Raw genomic sequence first — 23,505 nt, 5'->3', positions numbered from 1 at the left:
TGATGGAATCCTAAAACATTCCTGGCTTTCTACTTGAATGCCGCTTGTAACAGCTCAATGTCTATCTATTGCATTATTGATTGACATTGAAGATTTTACATTTCTTTTTCATAGTACTAAGTGGAGATGAGATACCAGGAATATTCAGAATCAAGGCGAGTTTTGTTGATTATCTGCCAACTCTGCATAGTAGCGGCTACAGTGAACTAAGGTATATTTCAGCTGATGGCTCCTGTCAACATGATGCTGCGTTCAATATATATTTGTGCTTGAATAACATGATGATCTCATGCCATGTTCAACTCCATAAAGCCAAATTGATAAGGACATAGTATGATTTAGAAAGCACTTATTACTACTTTTGTCACTGACTGGGAGATATCTTATTCAGCCAATATAGGTAAATAGATCACTAGTTACTTAAGATCATAACTTGTATTGTCTATACAACATAATAATGCATCTGTAGCTAGTAATGACATAGGAGTTATGGAACCTGAGCTGTATTGTCTCCACCTTTCATCGTTTGCTGCATCTTTGAAGCAGGTGGTATTAGTTATGCCCAAGAAAATAGACTTGAAATTCCCGTAAGTCTGTAGCTACTGTTATTGCCAGTATGTATAGAGTCTGTTGTTAGAGATGTGGAGTATCAGAGTGGAATAAACAGTATTAGTGAAGTCAGAGACAGTGGAAAGTTTGTTGATAATTTATTAATTTTTGGCTAAGATCTACTAAATTGCTGAATAGGTGATAGAAAATTTGGCAGTAGAGCAGTCTAGGCTGGCAGAGCTGTTGTTTCTAGGATGAGCGGTGAGATGCCTTACATATGTTTTAGGAGTGTGTGGCCTTGAACTCAACAAAGAGTGTCTTGATTTTGGGGATGGGGCTCAAGCAAAGGAAAAAACGAAAGGATTTTTTATTTCTAAAGTTGTAAAAGTAAGGTTTTGCTAGCTTTATTAACATCATTAATTTGCCCAGCCTTCTTTTCTTGTAAAAGTAAGGTTTTGCTAGCTTTATTAACATCATTAATTTGCCCAGCCTTCTTTTCTTCATTTGGGTTAACTCCTCGTCTTCCAGGGCTAACTGTAAGCACTTTTTCCACAGAGAACTCTTCCTTCACCTCTAGGGCTAGATTTGATGTTCTTGCAGGAGGCTCCGCACACAGTCTGAACTTGTCAGGTGAGCCTGACACTCACCATACTATATTGATATTACTTGAGGTATTGTTCTCTCTTCTATTAAACCACTGTAAACTTTTAGAAGGGGAAATATATGTGCCTTGCTTACTGTCATATCTATAGTACTTGGCATTTAATATTTTCTAAATTCGTATTGTGGAACAAATATTTCATTATATTCAAGCTTTACTTGTGACTTAGTATTTTCCTTTGTGTATCAATACTTACTAATGATTTTACTTACTGTCCTTAGATCCTTACCACTTAGTCATAACTTCCAAGAAAGTCAGTTAGACTGCTTTAAGATTTCTAGAAATGTGTCCATCCTTAAGTAATTTACCTTTAAAATAATTTGCTGTGTATAAGGTCATGCATTCCAGGTTTACAGTTTAGAAAATATAAATATTAAATATTTGTAAAATATTGATCTGAACACTTTTTATCATTGTGGTTAAGATTATGTGATATGAATTGGGAATATCGTTGAAGGACTTACAGAAGATGACTCTATAGCTAAACCTTTGGTTGGATAATCTTCATAAAATCAGTTAATCCCTCTAAGCCTTTTGTCTACTGATAAAATGGAATTGTAACTTGTTTTTAAAACCTTATATGTAAAGCCCTATGAAAATTGTCAAATTTTATTCAAATGGCTTCAAGGTTTCAGAGGTTATTATCCTTTCTGTATTATGCATATATAAATGAGTGCTGTGATTGTGTCAGAATTAGCAATATGTAAGGCATTGATGACTCCTTCAAGGTCTTGAGACAGAGACTAGAATCAGCCTAGTCTAAGCAACAATGTAACTTGATCAATCATACTTAAAGGAGGACCAGGGATGGGTAGGGACTGGGCACTGGAATTACATTACCCAGTGTGGTAGTTCCACAAGGAAGAGGTGCTGCTGGCAGCACAAAAACACATCTATGGAAGCCTCAATAGTAGCCAGGCTTAAGAGTTTAGAAGTAATTCTGCTGTGTATATTTATACCTGTCTTCACCTCTGTTTAGTAGAACTTATTCTTAAATGGTGTGAGCAAATATTTGACTATCCCTGGCCTGCCATTCCCTGCTGAAGGAGTTGGCACAATTATGTTGACCAAGGGCAGAGTTTATCACAGTCAGAATTTGGGAAGGGCTTATCAAAATAATTATTAAATGTTATCTTTTGCTCTTATTTTAAAAAGCAAAAGTTCACAAATTACTTATTACAATTAACCCTCAGAATAACTTAGTTTTGAGGCTTATTACCTATGAGGTGAGGCAGGCATAAGGAGATGACACAAGATAAAGATACTTAGTTACAACTGGAATTTGTTGGAAGGACTGGAGGAGAAGGGTGAGTAATGTGTTGACCGACCTTTGGGTTTATGTAGCTGAGTGAGTCATTAGGAGACTCGGTAACACTCTGAGTCTCATTGTGTTGTACACTCACAATTGGTGCCATTGTGTAGAAAGAATGCTCAGTGCAAGAAGAGGAGTGTGTTTAATGTGTTTAAACAGAGAATCTTTTTAGAAGTCATTCAGATTTTTTTCCTACAGAAGATACCAGTGATCCTTTTGTAAAGTACAGATTACACTGTTTCTTTCACCTTTGTAAATAAGGATGATCAGTTTTCATATTGTATGATCACACAATCAACCTCTGCACTCGTGTCAATTGAAGCTCATTTTTCTAATCAGTTTTTGAATGATCAATTTTCTTTGTAACACCATGTGTCTTCCAGACGAGAAAAATCACAAGAAGAAAAATGGCATTCTCATAATGTGCCAAAAGCAGACAATTTTGAAAATGTAAAACAGCTGAGCTCACTTGACATTTCTTGATGTCATCTGCCAGCAGAAAAGGCTGTTAGAGAGCTCCCTTTCCTGGTGATTTTTTTCCCAGAATTCTGCCAAACTTAGAGAATGACATATAATTTACTAAAGAGAAAATGGACCAAAATGGGACATTTCTATTTCAAAGTCTACTAGAGCCTAGAAAATAAACGCCAAGTAGTATTGCATCTGTTTCTTTTAAGCAGCCTTGTCATATACTTTCTTAATGGGACCTAGACAGAAACATTGCTTTTATATTTATGTGAGAACTTGAAAAGGTTCATAAATTATGGCTGTTGAGTCTAGCCTTAAGGTGGCAGTGAACTGAGGTGATGGTAGAGGTATATGACAAAAATGGAAACGTCTAAAGCATGTCGACAGGGAGTTCTGCAGAAGAGTTACAGCAGGGGGCTAAATAGACATGTAATCTTGATGCTTCATTTTCCCTTCAAGAAATGAGATTAATTAAAGATATGTCAAATATATGGCTTCTGGCATATGTACACCGTTTGCAGAAAGAGAAGCAGTCTAAGAACTGACTAGGAAAAGGAAAATCTCTTGTTTGGGAAAATGCATTTTAATAATGTTTCTGAGTTAAAGTCACATAGTTTAACTTGCAAGGAATAGATATTAGTATGATTTTTTAAAGATGTTTGCTTGAATTTCAGCATATATGTAAGCATATATTTGTAAGCACATATTTCAGCATCTTGGTGTAGTGTTTAGGGATACATCCTATCCAACTGACAAAAGAACTTACAGATGTAATACTCATTTTCCTAATGAGATTCAAGCCGAAATCTGTTGTTATGCACAGATGTGCAATGACATTTACCAAACATGTACAGATATTTTTGAAGTAGGCACACTGTTAAAAATGTCCCAACCTGCAGGAAATTGTGTCATCATGAGAGGGCTTCTAGCAAACTCCATCTCAGTAGCTTGCCAGGGACTGAAGCTTACGACTGAGTCTCGAAATGTGATGTGTTTGGAGCTTCACTGATGTGATATGGACCCTCCTACATGTTGAAAAGCCCATTGAAAAGAGATTAAATTAGTCAATGGCCATTTATCCTCTGTTTTCTTTTGTAAAAAATCAAAATCATCTGTTTAATAATTATTGATTCTAGAATTTTTTCTGGGTTTTGACATCAATCGAATTATATGAGGCCTGTTTATGATGGAATTAAGGGCCAGCCTAAAATGAAGAGTTAGGAGACATTTATGCCTAAGAGCACCAGCATATTCCTATATGTACGAGTTATTTTTTAGCAAACATTTATAGTCTTTATTATGTGCCAGAAACAGAAAAGACAAAGATGAACAAGATGATACATTTCTTGCCTTCAAAGAATTCTGTGCTCCTGATGCCAGTTTTCTTGTCTTTGCCTCCTTATTAACAGTATCAGTCATTCTTTTTTTTTAAATGGGAGTCTCAGTCTGTGGCCAAGGCTGGTGTGCAGTGGCCCCATCTTGGCTCACTGCAACCTCTGCCTCCCAGATTCAAGCAATTCTCCTGCCTCAGCAGGGATTACAGGCACCCACTGCTATGCCAAGCTAAGTTTTCTACTTTTAGTAGAGACGGGGGTTTCACCGTGTTGGCCAGATTGATGTCAAACTTCTGACCTCAAGTGATCTTTCTGCCTCAGCCTCTCAAAATGATGGGATTACAGGAGTGAGCCACCTTGCCCAGTCTCAGTCATTCTTTAATTGTCCCTCTTAACTTTGCAGCCTGCCTAAATCTGGAAGCAGTTTACTGGAATTCTTTTATGCCTCAGAGCTAGTGATCCAATTCCATGACAACTCTAAACTTTTGTTCTTTCTTTTTTAACTCTCTTAGAATTCATTGTCCCTACTCAATATGTTAGTGCTAATTTGTTCTCTGTTTCCCATGTATTTACAAGATGGTAATATCATTAGAAGACATAAATAAGTGAATTATATTTTAGGTGCCAGGTATCATGCTGAGTATCTACCATGAGTTATTTCACTCATATCTGAGAATAGTTTAATGAGGCATACATTATGATACCTGTTTCTTAAAAGAGAATAATGAAAGCTTAAATTAATTGCCCGAAGCCACAATCTCCTGTATGGTGAAGTCAAAATGCTTAAACAGGACAAATTCCAAATTATTGACTCTCACTATAGCATGCTAAGACCTTTTTTCCTTTTGAATCCCCTGGAGTCTTTAAATTTGTTCATAGAGCATTGATCTTAACAGACACCATTTCCTTTATTAACGTCAACACATGGTATCACCTTTTTTCTAGACATCTGATTTTTTGATGTAGAGTCTGTCTCTGAACTATTATCTTATTGGTATAATGCCTCATAGTTACTTCAAAATAACTATTATGAATATATTCAATCATATAGCTGTATGCCTCATTCATCTCTGCATTGATCCTTTTGCTACTGTAAAATATTATGGTTCAAATTTTCCTTTGAGGTGATCCAATTCAGTTTACCACCCAATTTGGTAATCTTATCTCTATTATTTTATTAGGTGGTCTACTTGAACACTTCCTATAATGGAAAACTTCTTAGCACACGATTCAGCCATTGCTATACTCCTTTTGTCTCTAAATTGAATCTTAATAGGCAACCCTATAAATTCTTGTTGCTTGCCTTAATTCTGTACTTTACAAGTTAGAAGGAAATGACTCAATCCATCAGAAATATTACTTGGTAGATTCATTCAAATTTTGCTTGAGATGGAATAATTAAGTCTGTTAGCTTAAGATGGAAAAAATAAAGAAAAATATGAGTATATAAATAAAGAGGAAAAGTAAAGAAACTTAGGCTGCAGCTGCTAGGAGCTTTTAGAGAGCAAGGTCTGTATCTTGTTTATCTTTGTACCACTAGATCCTGGTATAGTTCTTGGCACAATGTAAGTTCTTAAAAAATGCCTATAAAATGTTTGTAATAAATCTCTCAACGCTTGACTTCAGGGTAGCCTTCAATTCTGTTATAAATAGCTCCGCTGAATTTACTTAAAATATAATAAACTCATCCAATACTTTCAGTCAGTTACTGAGTTTTTCCTTTTTCCTATGCAGGATGACTGTCCTCAATTTCTAATCTGTTTCAGATTGTTTTCCCTTTGTAACCCAGTCATTTGTTTAATCTGAAACGTCTTCTGAGCACTTTAAAAATGTCACAGATCTCAGAGTATGGTACCGATATAATTTAGGTATATGAATAACTATGAAGCAAGGTATAGTGACAGAAGCCACTAAGGAGACACAATCAGAAGGTTGTAGACATTTAGAGGGGCAAAATTCTAGTTGAAGTGAATGGGGAAGACTTCATAGACAAAGTGGCTTTTGAACTGAGTCTTAAGGAACTACTAAGATTGTTGTAGATTAGAGGAAAATAACTGGAGTAAATATCTGATGGCAGGAAAATGATAGGTGGATTTGGAAACTGTGCATTCAGTCCGTTGACTGAAATGTGTTATGTTTAAGGGATTTTGGGAGGTGAAGCTAGAAAGATACTTTTAACTAGAGATGTGAATTAAATGTAAAGATGAATAGATTTTATTTTATTTGTGGCATTAGGAAGAAGCTATTGAATGTTTGGTGGGTAGAATGATGGGATTAGCGTAGTGCTTTAGAAAGATCAATCAAGTAGATAAGCTTATCACTTTCTGTGTTTGTAAGCAGCTCACAAGTGATTGTGTGATCTTTACTGTTCTTCATAAAAGGAACTTGTAGCATTTTCATCTTCATAACCCTACTATTATCTGTGGGCTTTTTGACCCCTCCTTTCACTCTTGGTCCTGGGTTTGTAATCAAGTTACACAGAAATCTACTTATTTCTTAGAGACAAATTCCTTTTTTTTTTTTTTCCCCTGTTCTTTTGTCTAATATGCCAGACCTTTGCCATGTCAGGGTTGTTTTAGATGACCTAAGGTTTATTTATTCATTTGCATTTCTTCCCCCTTCACCAGTCAATTCACAGCCTTCACCAGCTTTGCATAGTGGTGACTTTCCACAGATTTTCAAGTATTTTAATTGTGGTTTAACAAATATAGGAATATAGTGTATTGTTGTTAACAAGGACTGCAGGGAGAAAGACTGGGACCCTTGGAACATTCCTTGCTTGCACAGCCCTATTCCACATCTTAAGAACACGTTACTTATTAGCACCTATTTTTTGGTGCCTGTGGGCATCAGCCAAAAAGGAAAAAAGCAATAATTTTTTTTTTTTTAATTGGCACATGTGATTCCTCACATCCATCTATCCCCGTTGCCCTCAGTGCCTGCCATCAAATGAACTCAGGATAGTTCATACAGCTTTGACTTTTAAAGATGACTTCTTAAACACTGTTGGGAGTTACTGTGCCTAAAAACTGGAGCCTGTAGAGTGAAGTAAAATGCTTATTCAGCTTTTTTACTGAAGACCACCTAAAGACAGAGGGTAGCTCTGAGTTTTCCCAGAAAAAGTCAGTCTGTGAAGAGTAAAATAAGTAAATGTTTCTTCAAATGTGCAGACATTTTTTTACAACCACAAGGATCAACAAAAATCAGGGAATCATGGCATTAAAAGAAAAAAAATAAGGTAACAGTGACTGTTTCCAAAGAAATGGAGATGTGAAAACTGCCCAACAAGTAATTCAAAATTGCTATTTTAAAGAAGCTTAGCAAATAGGAAGAAAAAAAGAACAACAGTTTAACAATTTTTTAAAATATATATTTTATTGTACTTTAGGTTCTGGGGTACATGTGAAGAACATGAAGCGTTGTTGCATAAGTACATACATAGCAATGTGGTTTGCTGCCTCCATCCCATCACCTATATCTGGCATTTCTCCCCATATTATCCCTCCCTAGATCCCTAACCCCTACTATCCTTCTGCTAGTCCACCCCAACAGACCTCAGTGTGTGATGCTCCCCTCCCTGTGTCCATGTGTTCTCATTGTTCAACACCCCCTATGAGTGAGAATATGCGGTGTTTGATTTTCTGTTATTGTGTGAGTTTGCTGAGAATGATGGTTTCCAGATTTATCCATGTCCCTACAAAGGGGACATGAACTCATTGTTTTTTTTTTTATGGCTGCATAGTATTCCATGGTGTATATGTGCCACATTTTCCCTGCCCAGTCTACCATCCATGGACATTTGGGTTGTTTCCAAGTCTTTGCTATTGTAAACAGTGCCATGGTGAACATATGTGTGCATATATCTTTGTAATAGGACAATTTATAATCCTTTGGACATATACCCAGTAATGGGATTCCTGGGTCAAATGGAATTTCTATTTCTAGGTCCTTGAGGAATCGCCACACTGTCTTCCACAATGGTTGAACTAATTTACACTCCCACCAACAGTGTAAAAATGTTTCTATTTCTCCACATCCTCTCCAGCATCTGTTGTCTCCAGATTTTTTAATGATCACCATTCTAACTGGTGTGAGATGGTATCTCAATGTAGTTGTGATTCACATTTCTCTAATGACCAGTGATGATGAGCATTTTTTCATATGTTTGTTGGCCTCATATAGGTCTTCTTTTGAAAAGTGTCTGTTCTTATCCTTCACCCACTTTTGAATGTGGTTGTTTGTTTTTTTCTTGTAAATCTGTTTTAGTTCTTTGTAGATTCTGAATATAAGTCCTTTGTCAGATGGCGAGATTGCAAAATATTTTTCCCATTCTGTTGTTTGCCTGTTCACTCTAATGATTGTTTCTTTTGCTGTTCGGAAGCTCTGGAGTTTAATTAGATCCCATTTGTCTATTTTGGCTTTTGTTGCCAATGCTTTTGGTGGTTTAGTCATGAAGTCCTTGCCTATGCCTATGTCCTGAATGGTTTTGGCTAGGTTTTCTTCTAGGGTTTTTATGGTGTTAGGTCTTATGTTTAAGTATTTAATCCATCTGGAGTTAATTTTAGTTTAAGGTGTCAGGAAGGGTTTCAGTTTCTGTCTTCTGCACATGGCTAGCCAGTTTTCCAAAACCATTTGTTAAACAGGGAATCCTTTCCCCATTGCTTGTTTTTGTCTGGTTTGTCAAAGATCAGATGGTTGTAGATGTATGGCTTTGCCTCCGAGGCCTCTGTTCTGTTCCATTGGTCCATATCTCTGTTTTGGTACCAGTACCATGCTGTTTTGATTACTGTAGCCTTGTAGTATAGTTTGAAGTCAGGTAGTGTGATGCCTCCCACTTTGTTCTTTTTGCTTAGAATTGACTAGGCTATGTGGGCTCTCTTTTGGTTCCATATGAAGTTTAAGGTGGTTTTTTCCAGTTCTGTGAAGAGGGTCATAAGTAGCTTGATGGGGACAGCATTGAATCTGTAAATTACTTTGGGCAGTATGGCCATTTTCACGATATTGATTCTTCCTAACCATGAGCATAGAATGTATTTCCATCTGTTTGTGTCCTCTTATTTTGTTAAGCAGTGGTTCATTCTTGATTTGGCTCTCTTTAAGTCCATTATTGGTGTATAGGAATGCTTGTGGTTTTTGCACATTGATTTTGTATCCTGAGACTTTGCTGAAGTTAATTATCAGTTTCAGGAGATTTTGGGCTGAGACGATGGGGTCTTCTAAATATATAATCATGTCGTCTGCAAATAGAGACAATTTGACTTCTTCCTTTCCTAACTGAATACCCTTTATTTCTTTTTCTTGCCTGATTGCTCTGGCTAGAACTTCCAGTACTATATTGAAAAGGAGTGGTGAGAGAGGGTATCCTTGTCTAGTGCCAGATTTCAGAGGGAATGCTTACAGTTTTTGCCCATTCAGTATGATATTTGCTGTGGGTTTGTTTTAAATAGCTTTTATTATTTTGAGATACGTTCTGTTGATACCTAGTATATTGAGAGTTTTTAGCATAAAGGGCTGTTGAATTTTGTCAAAGGCCTTCACTGCATCAATTGAGATAATCATGCGGTTTTTGTCTTTGGTTCTGTTTATGTGGTGAATTACATTTATAGAGTTGCGTATGTTGAACCAGCCTTACATCCCCAGGATGAAGCCTACTTGATTGTGGTAGATTAGCTTTTTGATGTACTGTTGCAATCGGCTTGCCAGTATTTTATTGAAAATTTTTACATCTATGTTCATCATGGATATTGGCCTGTAGTTTTCTTTTCTTGTTGAGTCTCTGCTGGGTTTTGGTATATGGATGATGTTGGTCTCATAAAATGATTTGGGAAGGATTCCCTCTTTTTGGATTATTTGGAATAGTTTCAGAAGGAGTGGTACCAGCTCCTGTTTGTATGTCTGGTAGAATTTGGCTGTGAACCCATCTGGACCTGGGCTTTTTTTTTACATGGTAGGCAATTCATTGCTGCCTCAACTTCAGCCCTTGTTATTAGTCTATTCAGGGTTTTGACTTCTTCCTGGTTTAGGCTTGGGAGGGTGCAAGTGTCCAGGAATTTATCCATTTCTTCCAGGTTTACTGGTTTATGTGCGTAGAGTTGTTTGTAGTACTCTCTGATGGTGGTTTGTATTTCTCTGGAATCTGTGGTGATATCTCCTTTATTGTTTTTTATTGCACCTATTTGATTCTTCTTTCTTTTCTTTTTTATTAATCTGGCCAGTGGTCTGTCTATTTTATTGATCTTTTCAAAAAACCAGCTCCTGGATTTATTGATTTTTTGAAGGGTTTTTATGTCTCTATCTCTTTCAGTTCTTCTCTGATCTTAGTTATTTCTTGTCTTCTGCTACTTTTGAGTGTTTTTGATCTTGCTCCTCTAGCTTTTTCAATTTTGATGACAGGGTGTCAATTTAAGATCTTTCCTTGCTTCTCATGTGGGCATTTATTGCTATAAATTTTCTTCTAGACACTGCTTTAAATGTGTCCCAGAGATTCTGGTATGTTGTATCTTCGTTCTTGTTGGTTTCAAAGAACATCTTTATTTCTGCCTTCATTTCATTGTTCATCCAGTCAACATTCAAGAGCAAGTTGTTCAGTTTCCATGAAGTTGTGCAGTTATGAGTTAGTTTATTTATCCTGAGTTCTAATTTAATTGCACTGTGGTCTGAGAGACTGTTTGTTATGATTTCTGTTCTTTTGCATTTGCTGAGGAGTGATTTACTTCCAATTATGTGGTCAATTTTAGAGTAGGTGTGAAGTGATGCTGAGAAGAATGTATATTCTGTGGATTTGGGGTGGAGAGTTCTATAAATGTCTATTAGGTATGCTTGGTCCAGATCTGAGTTCAAGTCCTGGATATCCTTCTTAATTTTCTGTCTCATTGATCTGTCTAATACTGACAGTGGGGTGTTAAAGTCTCCCACTATTATTGTGTGGGAGTGTCAGTGTCTTTGTCGGTCAGTAAGAACATGCTTTATGTATCTAGGTGCTCCTGTATTGGGTGCGTATATATTTAGGATCGTTAGCTCTTCTTGTTGCATTGATCCTTTTACCATTACGTAATGTCCTTCTTTGTCTCTTTTGATCTTTGTTGCTTTAAAGTCTATTTTATCAGAGGCTAGGATTGCAACTCCTGCTGTTTTTTCCTCTCCATTTGCTTGGTAAATCTTCCTCCATCCCTTTAGTATGAGCCTCTGTGTATCCTTGCATATGAGATGGGTTTCCTGGATACAGCACAATGATGGATTTTGACTTTTTATCCAGTTTGCCAGTCTGTGTCTTTTGATTGGGGCATTTAGCCCATTTACATTTAAGGTTAATATTGTTATGTGTGAATTTGATACTGCAATTTTGATGCTAGCTGGTTGTTTTGTCTATTAGTTGATGCATTTTCTTCATTGTGTCGATGCCCATTACCATTTGGTACGTTTTTGGAGTAGCTGGTATTGGTGTTTCCTTTCTGTGTTTAGTGCTTTTTTGAGGACCTCAAAAAAGTTCTATAAATGTCTATTAGATATGCTTGGTCCAGATCTGAGTTCAAGTCCTGGATATCTGCAGTGTCCAATATTATGACCCATTCTCTAAATATATGTCATTAAAAAGATAACTTTTCTAGTTAAGAAAGGCTAAAATATATCCTCCAAACTAACTGTGAGGCAATTTGTGGAGTGGAGACATTGGTGTGCTCCAGATGCATAGTAAACAGCAAATGTCCTTTTCTAATTATGAAGCATTTGTCTCACAATGTTCTGGCAGTTGGAATTTACCTTTAGGCTAACATATGCCTTAATAATTTTGGGAAGCAGTTATAGGCTTGATGGAGCCCCTCAAGGTCTCTCTGAAGCTTCTGATTCTGTCACACTAAGTATCTGAGTGATCACAGACTAGTCAAGCATCAATAAAGTGGGGGTAGAATACAGCTTCTGGGATTCCTTGAGCATATATTAAAGTACCTTATGATATTCATTAAAACTGATATTTTTAAATGTTAAACATGAAATAGGAGAATAAGCTAATTATACGTTTCCATGCCTTTCTTCTTGTACTAAGCCCTCAATTTCTAGTCTATTTAGAAAAAATATGGATCAGCAAACGTATTAAATGAGACTGACCTACTATATGAGAATGGTCCCTGAAAAACATCATCTGGAAAAATAATTCTTTCAGGAATTCTTTTCAGAAGTATCAACTAATGTTCTGCTGCAGGAGAAAGATGCGCAGACACAACTAAAATTGAAAACCAGTTCTTTCCTAATAGAGATTCTGACAGTCTGTGGTGATTTGCCAAAGAAGTACAAGAATATTTTATTTAGTCGAAATGTTTGACACACACAAAATTCAATTCAGAATATGTTTGATGAACTCTCAATTTGTTCTATTCCAGGGAACAAGAGAAAGTGGAAAAAAATGATTATCTGTTATGAGTTTTGTTATTCCAGAGCAGCACTGACTAATAGAAATGTTCTGTGAGCAATATATGTAATTTTATATTTTCTGGTGATAGCATTAAAAAGTAAAGAGAAACAAGTACATGAATTTTACTAGTAAATTTTAATTTTACCCAGTATACTCAAAATATTATTTTAACATGTAACAAATATAAAATTATTCCTAAGTTATTTTACATACTTTTCTCATACCATCTTTTAAATCTTGTGTGTCACTTGCACATCTAATTTCACATTAGCCTCATTCCAAGTTCTCAATAGCATGTATGGCAAATAGCTATTATGTTGGACAGTGCAGATTAAAACCTATCAAGGGCTAAGCTTGGTAAAAGTTTAGCCCAGAAGGGTCTGAAAAGGGAAAAAATATTTAAAATGTACTGTGCTGATTAATTTTCTGTGTCAACTCAACTTGGCTAAGGGATATCCAGATAGCTGATAAAACATAATTTCTGGGTGTATTTATTAGAGGGTTTCAGATAAGATCAGCATTTGAATCGGAAGACTGAATAAAAAGATTCACTCTCACTAGTGTGATTAGACATTGTTCATTCTGCTGAAGGCCTGGTAGGGCAAAAAGGTAGAGGAAAGTCAAATTTGATTCTCTCTTCTTGGCCTCCGTAACTGCATAGCCAACTTCTTTCATAAATATCCATGTATATGTCTTTATAGCCTGTTGGTTTTGTTTCTCTGAGACTCTTGACTAAGACTGACTAACACAATTATCTTTGAGTTGGGTCTTGCAAGCATATGTGGGAGTTTAAGAAAACAAACGAGTGGAAAGTCATTCTAGGTTGAGGAACTATCATGAATAAAGGCATAGAATAAAACAAGCTTTAATCTGGAGGGGTAGAGGCAGGCTTGAAGCTGGAGAGGAAGCTGGGAAAGACAAGGGGGATGCCAACAGTGCCTGCTTATGGAATTTGAACTCTGCCTTAAAACTTTAGGTATCTGAGTATTTTTTTAAATAAAATACTGATGTGAGAGTTATGAAAAGTAGAACAAAGCATGGAACACTATTTATTTAGTTACTGAGCCAAGTAAATCTATCTTCTCACTTTTGCTTGTTGTAAAATATATATTATTGTTTTATATATATAATGGTTAGCATAAATTTTATTGTATATATAAGAAAATATATAATAAAAATATGTCTATTTATAATATAAATTTATAATATACATATTATAATTTATTATATCATTATATATTATATATAAATATATATAACAAATATATATTTAGTGATATATATAGTATATGGATTTAATATTAAATATATTTTATTATGTTAAATTATATATATAAATATATAATATGTAAGCATATATAAATAAAATACCTATGTAATATATTTTTATTTTATGTATGTATCTAAAATGTATCATCCTAACCTTTCTGGAGTGTACAATCAGTGGCATAAAGTACATTCACATTGTTGTGCGACCATCATCATTATCTGCAGAACTTTTTCATCATTCTAAACTGAAACACTGAACTGATTAAAGAATCTTTATTTCCCTGCTCCTTCCCAGCCCCCAGTAACTACAATTCTACTTTTTATCTCTGTGAATTTGTCCATTCTAGGTGCTCAGATCAGTAGAATCAGACAATATTTGTCTTTTTGTATGTGACTTATTTCACTTAGCATAATGTTCTCTTTTTTATCTATGTTATAGCATGTATCAGAATTTCATTCTTTTTACAAGCCTGAATACTATTTCATTGTATGTATATACCACATTTTGTTTACTCATTCATCCCTGAAGGACATCTGGGTTATTTCAACCTTCAGCTGTTGTAAATAATGCTGCTGTGAACATTGATGTACAAATATCTGTTTGTATTTCTGCTTTCAGTTATTTAGGGTATATACTCAGAAGTAAAATTTCTGAATTATATGGTGATCCCATATTTAATTTTTTCAGGAGCCACTATATCATTTTTCACAGTGGCTGCACCATTTTATATTCCTACCAGCAATGCACAAGTGTTCCGATTTATCCACATCATCACCAACACTTATTATTTTATTTTTTATATGTAAAATAATAGCCATCCTAATGGGTGTGAAGTGCTATGTCATGGTGATTTTGATTTGCATTACCCTAATGTTTAGTGGTGTTGAACATTGTTTTATATCCTTATTGGCCATATATATTTATCTTCTTGGCCAACTTTGATAAAAGTAAAAAAAATTTCCCAAACGTAAGATTTCCTTTGGCTGACGCTTCATAATATTTGTGAAGTTTCATCTTGGCCTCCTAACATTCCCAAAGCTATCTGAGTGTTAAGGTGTTTGTCCTGGGACTTACAGCCTGGTACATTTATTTTTAGACTATAAATATCTATAGGACCATGTGATTTCAGAATGTTTTGAAGATGATTAGCCTTTTTTATTATAACCAGGAAAATTTTAAAAGCATTAGAAAATACTTTGAAGATAATAGTTTTATATTTAGAATGTAGAAAGTAAAAGAGAGTTATAAGCTAATTTTACTCATTACAAGTCACTTAGGTTAGTTTATAATGTGCATGCTTCTCACCCCTTAAAATGGGGTGATTTTGCTAATACAATGCTGTCTGCACTTTTGAATAGTATGAATGCAGTATTCATTATTCAACTATTTTATTTTCACTTATATGTCTAGGCTCGAAAGTTGAGTATTAGGGTCAAATTTCCTCTACCTGACATGTTCTATCTGTTTAAGATCCTTAATATCTTTCAAATTCATCTACCTCTCTAGCTTCATTGCCGCTACCAGGGTCCACCCACCTGAATAATTACAAGAACTGGTAACTGATCTCTGTCTCTGTCTTGATCTCTATCTCTATCTCTGACTCCATCTCTATTTCTACATCTATCTTTCTCCCCTGAGTCCTGTCCTCCTCCAGTGCACCATTAGGTACTGCTAGCATAATCTTTCTGAAGTGAATCATCTGCTTTGAGCCCTTCTGTGTGACCTTCCTCACTGACCTCAGGATCAAGTCCTAATTCCACATCAAGGCACACAAGAGCCTTCGCCATCTAACCACTGGTGCTTTCCTTATCATTTTTGTCTCACCTCTGATTACCCCCTAGCATCTCAGCATCCCTGGACCACTTGGAGTTTCCTCCAAGGGACACCTTTTCTTCTTTATATATGTAACTAGACTCCTCATTTGGGAAAACACTTGTGGTGGTAGTGGTGGTGGTGGTAGGATAACCTCAAAAATATCTAGCAATCCCCTTGGCATACTTGATTCTGGGGCAAGATCTGTAAGGACACTATTGAGCTCAGTGTTAATCCTCAGTTACTGATCTGTGGGGATCCTAGGAGATACTGGGGGAAAGGCTGTCAGGGGACTCAGGGAAATGGCTGTTTACTAAATAGTATATAAGTATTTTGATGTTTTAGCAACAGACATGCCCCTAGGAACACAGACCAGCTAAGTACTACCCCTGCCTTTGCCACTCCCACTACCTCTTTTTCTGGCCTAATTTTTCCTCCAGGACTTGCTTAAAGCAGTGGCTCTTAATCTTTTATGTGGGTGTCATGGACCTATTTGTCAGTTTGGTGAAGCATATGTATCCCTCTAAGAATAATACTTTTAAAGACTTAAAATTAAATACACAGGATAACAAAAAATTCATTTATATTGAAATAACAGTGATAACATTTAATGGCGAATTGTGATATAATAACTTATTAAGACTAGGATCTAGAGGCAGAGCTAGTAACTGCCATAATTTCGAAGTAGTGATGAGTGTAAATTATATTTAAGATATCTGCAGCAAATATAGGAGGATATAAAAATAGCTACTGTTTCTATTGGTAACAAATCACTATTGCGGTTTGTTGCTCACATTTCTATAATCATAGAAAGAAATGCTAAATATCAGTTATAAGGTAGTAAAAATAAAGGTGTTGTTTTTCTCTCTCATGTTCAAAAATTTCTTGAGTTCCATTGACAGATGTTTTGGAGCTCCATGGATGCCAGGTTTCTTAGTCAGTTTGGACTATTTTAACAAATACAGTTGCTCCTCGACTTAGAATAGGGTTATATCCTAATAAACCCAGCATAAATTGAAAACATTGTAACTTGAAAATGCATTTAAACACTTAACCTACCAAACATCATTGCTTAGGCTAGCCTATCTTAAACATGCACAGAACACTTACATCAGCCTACAGTTGGGAAAAATCATGTAGCACAAAGCCTATTTTATAATAAAATATTGAGTATCTCATGTAATTTATTGAGTACTGCAGTACAGTTTCTACTGAATGTGTATCACTTTCACACCATTGCAAAGTTGAAAATTTTTAAGTGGAACCACCGTAAATCAAGAACCATCTGTACCATGGACTGGATGGCTTAAAAAACAGACATTTATTTCTCACAGTTCTGGAGGCTAGAAGACCAAGATCAGGGTACCAGAGAGGCTGGCTTCTTGCTGATGCTCCTATTCCTGGTTAGGTCCTCACATGGCCTTTTTTTTGGTGCTTGCATGCAGAGAGGGAGATCCTCTTTTTCTAAGGACACTAATTTCCTCACGTGGCTTTACCCTCATGATGTTATCTAAATCTGGTCTCCTCCCAAGACAACCACCTTCTGAAACCATCACACTGGGGATAGGGCTTCAACGTTTGAATTTTGGGAGGGCACAGACATTCTGTCCATAACTTTGGGTGTAGCATCCTAGCTTAGATGATTCTTTTCTGCAAAGCCTTCTTTAATCATCTCTTCTCAGCTCCTCCAATAGAAAGTATGCATTGCCTTGTTTGTGTATTCACAGCCCCAGAAACTTATTATCTCTTCATTTGTTTTTCCCTTATACTAGACCAAGAATCAGCAAGTATTTTCTGTAAAGGGCTAGATAGGAAATATTTTCGGCTTTGCAGTACATATGGCCTCTGTTGCAATTACTCAGTTCAGCCAGAGACAATATGTAAATGAATAGGCATGGCCGTGTTCCAGTAAGACTTTTATGGACACAAATTTATTTATGGACACTGAAATTTGTTTCATACAATTCTCATGTGTCACGAAATATGCTTCTTTTTAAGTTTTTCAGTGATTTAAAAATACAAAACCCATTCTTAGCCAGTAGACTCTACAAAAACAGACCGTGGGCCAGATATGGCATGGGTAATAGTTTGTCCACCTCTGTACTAGATCACAAGTTTCTTGAGGGTAGGGGTTGTGAGTTTGTTTTCTATCCCTTAGATCTAGCAGCAGTGTTTGCCATAATGGTATAAAATATGAGCTGAATAAATATTTGAGTCTATAGTATATTATACTTACATTTGCTTTCCCAGTATTCTTCCAGAATGTGAATTGAACAACAGATGAATTCCTCAATAGGACAACTTAAGCCAAATCCAGATTTGTGGTCTCTTAGTCTAGAACAATTTTATGGCTCCTTCCTCTGTAATCTTGGTTTCCCCTTAATGAAGACCAACTGTTTCCTGTGTTGAAGTTGTTCTCAGTGTACTTGTGCACTTAGAGGTCTCAGAGTAATGGGAGTTTATTTCCACTGAGTGGGATGTGGGTTACCTTAACCTGAGAAAATGATTTATGTTTCAGCAAAGAATTTTAGATATATACTTGAATAAAAAGGAAAATCCCTTCACAGCACTGTCTGTTTCATACCCTTTAGACTTAAATGTCCAACAGTAATGATCATGAAAATCACAGGGATTTTATTTGTGAAATGCTTATTCCCTATAGAGATTAACACATCACTTAAGATCAAAGGTGAATGAAGAGATATATTTTTGAATGGCCTCTGTAAGTTATGGAAGCAATAGATTTACACTTCAGCAGCCTAGTTAAAAAGCAAGATGTTAATCACGACTCTAATATAACCATGTATTTGATAATAAGGCAAGGTGATTATTAGTCATGCTTGTCCATCCGTAAAAAGCTGACTTGACTAATATGTATGTTGGGCAAGGCTAAATATAAAAAAGGTTTTGCTATCATGCCCAAGGTCATGAACAAATTTGCAATTCCTTCAAGTCATGTTTATCATGGAAAATATGTGAACTACAATTTGACCTGGAGACATTTTAATAGCCCATGTAAATAGGAACCAAAAAGTAAAATGAAATTATTGAATTCTGTCAATTTATTTTTAAAAGTCATTTTTTGACACATAGATAATGAAATTTGATACATTCAGTTTAGATATTTTAATGTAGCATCAGACACTACCTACGCTTAAATTATTTTGTGGGTTTTTTGCAGATGAACTTCATGTATATAAAGTTCATTAACAAATGTACCTAATGCCTACCAAATGACATGCTGATTTCTAGTGGGGTAGCAGAGATTATAAGAGATGAGACAGGGACTTTTCTCTGAAGGAATATATAAATTTATATAAGGAAATATGATATAGATCTAGGAGAGACATAACAGTATTAACACATGCTAAGCACTAGGGAGAAGTACAGATAGAAAAAAGCAGCAATTCATAGGACAGGGGAGGGACCAGGGTCAATGCCTGGGCTTGAGGTGCAGACTCAGATTTAAAATGCTGCAGATGTTTATGTACTTTCCCTACTCAGTTACCCTTTGTCTACCTCTTTCGTACCTCAACTCCTACCATTTTTAAAGATCCCACTTCCTGTTATAACTCTTAGGAATCCTTTCCTGATTTTCCAGGTTCTTTGTGGCTATATCATCTAGTCTTGCTGTTTGTCTCAAGTAAAAGGGTATTGTGGAAAAAAAGCCTGGAGGCAGCAGGTGAATTAGAATCTGGCTGAAGGATACCTGTACTACCTTTGTTTTTGATGAGGTGTCATTTGTAAAAAACATTTAGAATGGAGCCATGCACACACAAGTTCTGGATGCTTTGTTCTATTTCTACCTAAGTGAGCATGTTTTGTTTTTCTTTAATATAGAGTTGGCCAAGGGAGAAGTCAGTCATATTCTAGTTTTACAGTTTAAATTTTGCAAGAAAAAAATAGGAACGATTTAAAGATAGGGTTTACTCTGGAGTACAATATTCCTCTTATCTTCCTTCTCCCCTGTTTCTTTGTGTGTTACTACTTCTAGCTCCTCTCCACAAGGCACACACATGTCCTAATTCCTCGGATTACTTTTTTTTTTCCCTCCTTCACTCCCAAATGATGATCCATCGCATTCATTGGGCTTACTCTTGAGAACTGTGAAGCAGAGAGAATTGCATTCTTCTGTCTTTTTATGTTTGGCTCAATGAACTATATCCTGGCCCTATTCAAAGATCTTCCTCAGACCACACACCCTCTGACTCTAATACATATATATTTTTTTAGTGCATTTGCTAACTTAAAATATTTTCTGTCATGACAATATGAAAACATATATGAAAATAAAGAGAATAATCTCTCATATGCCATTATACCAATATAATTACCAAAATTTTTAACGTGCTCTTTGAAAACATAAGTTTATCATAATAGATTGTTCTGCTATATACTATAACATTTGTCTTTTTCTTAAACTTCTCTTAGTCATGTGCTTAACAGATAAAATGGTTGAGTTGTGGGGTATTCAGCTTCAGCATTTAATTATGCACTGTCAAAAGATGGTGCGTTAAGAGAAGAAATTAAAATTCAACAAACGTGTCTAATAAAACTACCATGTGGCAACTTTGGGCACAGATTTTAATTTGTAAAACAAGCTTTGTGTGGAAATAATTGTGTAATTATTATTTCTCTTATGTAAATTCTCCCCTAAGCCTGAAAAATGAAATTTTACCTCTACTTTTTATAATCAAAATATGGTCATATGAGCCATTAACACCATGCTGGGTAATTACAAGGCTCTATTATTACTTGTGAACGTCTTTTTTTCTTCACGCTATTTTCTTAATGTATAGCTTTGAGTTTCTAAATACTTGCTGTGTGTGCTTATACACTGTCAACCCCTAAGAGACATAAAAGCAAGGGCAATAGGAATCTTTCTAGTAGATAATAATGCTAGTATGGAAAATTATGAACTACATTTTGCCTGTAAACATACAGGACTTTTTAATGAAATAGGACAGCATCGTGATACTAGCTTTAAATGTGTGTTAAAAGTTCATCGTTTTCATGCTTCTCATAAATAACTCATCTCTTTTGCAGGATGTTGTTCACAGTTGAAATTCTCTAATTAATTTTTCCATGTTTGTTTCTCTTTTATTTTTCTCCAGCTCTTGTAAATGTGAAACTCTGGGCCATTGATCGACAATGTTTTCAAACAATAATGATGAGGACAGGACTCATCAAGCATACCGAGTATATGGAATTTTTAAAAAGGTAAGATGCTTTCTTTTCTCTTGTGAGAGTGTTTACTTTCCGTTTAGCCCTATTTTCTGAAATGCAGCACCCTGAAGACTTTGCCTTTCTCTCAATCATAATAGTCTACAAATCTGTGGAGATGTGATGTAAGACTTTGAACAAGTTTCTTTATATTTCTGGTGTCAGTTTACACGGCAAATGGTTAAGTCAGAACTTCAGAGTTTCATGACATATATTCAGCCATTTTCTCATAGAACTGAGCAACTCAGAGAAATAAATGTGCTTGAACAAAAAAAGGATATTGAATTCATCTCCAACTATTTATTGGTTAATGTATTTATGACACCTCTTCTAAATAGACTCACACTGTCAGGCTGAGTCATCTCTTGTGAGTTTCCATATGAAAGATCAGATAATTAAGATGGAAAAGTTCTAAGAAATAGCTTATTATCCTTTAATCCTGAGCTTAATTTCCCAAATAAAATTTATTTTATGCTATAGTTCTGAAATATCAAAAGCTTTCCTTTCCTTTATGTTATATATTATCATGATAACTCAATATAGGATGGAAATTAGAATAAAAACCAGCTTTTTATTTCTTAGAAATACATTGATATTCACTGAAATGAATTTCTTTGTCTCTAAGTTTATTCTAAAGAAAATATATTATCTTATAATTGAAAAGAATACTGACAATTCTCATGACTTTTTAAAAAGCACTTATTTTTAAAATTACTTTTCTTTTGAAAGCAGAACCATTATTAAATAGTAATACACAAATTAGATGAGCATTTAATGAGCATAATGCTAATTAAGATTTCTTTTTGAGAACATATTTAACTTTTTTGTTTTGGTTTTTGTTTTTGGTGAATAAATTGTTAAAATGAAGCTAAAAAGTCAAATTCACATTTTGTTTTAGTGATACATTTTAATAGGTATCTACCGAATTTTCCTAATGAATTTTTGATATTCCTTACTTGAATATTTCTTGTGGTTAATGTATTTTTCTTTTGCTTTATCTTTTATACATTGTTTATTTCCATATAAGTCATTTTATATTCATGCTAAAGGGATAATACAATTCTAATTTGATGTCAAGTAATAATATATTGAAAAATTACTGTCAGCAGGGTACTGATATATTTTTTCTCAATGTGATTGGATGAAACACTTAGAAGAGGTTGAAATGTAAACTCCAATTTGAAATTTAATATAGTTTTCAAGGAAATTAAATTATTCAGGTGTCTTCTATATTGGGTAAGATATATATGTATGTATGTGTTACATATATATCTGTACATATGTTGTGTATATGTGTGTATATGATGAAAGATAGAGACAGAGAGAATGAATATTCATTTCAAGCTTTAAAGTTCAAGAGTTATTGATTTCTTCTGGTGCAGCTCTAATAAAGATCACAACTGGTAATCAATGAAATGCTTACCTATAGAATACAGTCCATTATTCATCTCACATACTTAAGCATTGGACACTTATGATGCTGATTTTAGCTTCTGTAAGTTTGTTTTTCCAAGAAAATGGATTGAGTGCCAATGCTATCCGAAATGCGTCTAACAAGAACTCTTTCTAGCGGCACTATTTCAGGAGATGGAGGTGCTTCCCTCTGTGTGCGTGTACCTGTGTATGTGTTCAAATTCAAATCTTAAACAATAAAATTGGCTCTACACAGTAAGTGAACATTTTTTGTTTGGTCAGAATAGAGCTAGCAGAGTTTAACTGGCTGAATAAAAAAGCAGTGAATGCTGACTTGGATGTCACTTTCCGTCTGGCTATTCCATAAAACATCAAGTTCACATTGTTTGTGAACATAGGACTGGGCTTGGAGTCCAGAGAGGTGACACGATGACCATCATTGCCTGAGGCCAGATTTAATCTTCCTAAATTACAACTGTGACCAACTAGTTCTCTCTCCACCATTTTTTTCAATGGCTCACAGTTCCTGTTGCATTATTTACCTCATTAGCTGGACATTCAAGGCCCTCCTGAAGCCAAAACCAGCAAGATTTTTCAGCCTGGATTCTTCTCACTTCCTGCAAACCAAACAATTCCATGTACCCATGCCTTCCCTGTGCTTTTTCACAGCACACTCTTTCTCTTCCTGCCTCTCTCCTTCATCACTGTCGGTGTTTAAATCCTTCTCTGCTTTTTGGATCCCACTATAAGCTGCCTTTCCACAGATACTTACCTTATTACACTGAGAAGTCACCTCTTCCCTCTTCTGGAGCTTCATCTCTGCCACTTGTTTTATTGTCTGCTTTGTTTTATTGTAATTTGACTACTAAATTTATTTCTGCTTCTGGACTATATGCTTTTTAGGACTAGGGTTATTTCTTAAGTATCTTTGTATTCTTCTTTGTCACAAAACTTACTGCTTTGTAGATAGATAGGCATTTTGTAGAACAGTGAGTACAGGGCCAGTACATAATTTCAGGACTCACTGCAGAATGAAAATGCAGGACCTCTTTCAAA

General features: G+C 35.3%; 1 protein-coding gene across 3 annotated transcripts in view; it reads left to right on the top strand.

Annotated features, from left to right (window-relative positions):
- PRKG1 (protein kinase cGMP-dependent 1) overlaps positions 1–23,505 on the top strand; it is a 1,344,779-nt gene that overhangs the window by 822,225 nt on the left and 499,049 nt on the right. For all 3 annotated transcript variants that reach the window (XM_017536379.2, XM_017536378.2, XM_017536380.2), the window contains one exon: positions 20,928–21,033. In XM_017536379.2, coding sequence (XP_017391868.1) covers positions 20,928–21,033 — 106 coding nt within the window. The remainder of the gene's footprint in view (positions 1–20,927; positions 21,034–23,505) is intronic.

This window comes from Cebus imitator, unplaced genomic scaffold (assembly GCF_001604975.1).
Source record: "Cebus imitator isolate Cc_AM_T3 unplaced genomic scaffold, Cebus_imitator-1.0 Scaffold97, whole genome shotgun sequence".
Taxonomy (NCBI): domain Eukaryota; kingdom Metazoa; phylum Chordata; class Mammalia; order Primates; family Cebidae; genus Cebus; species Cebus imitator.
This window is presented reverse-complemented; position numbering and strand designations above follow the sequence as displayed.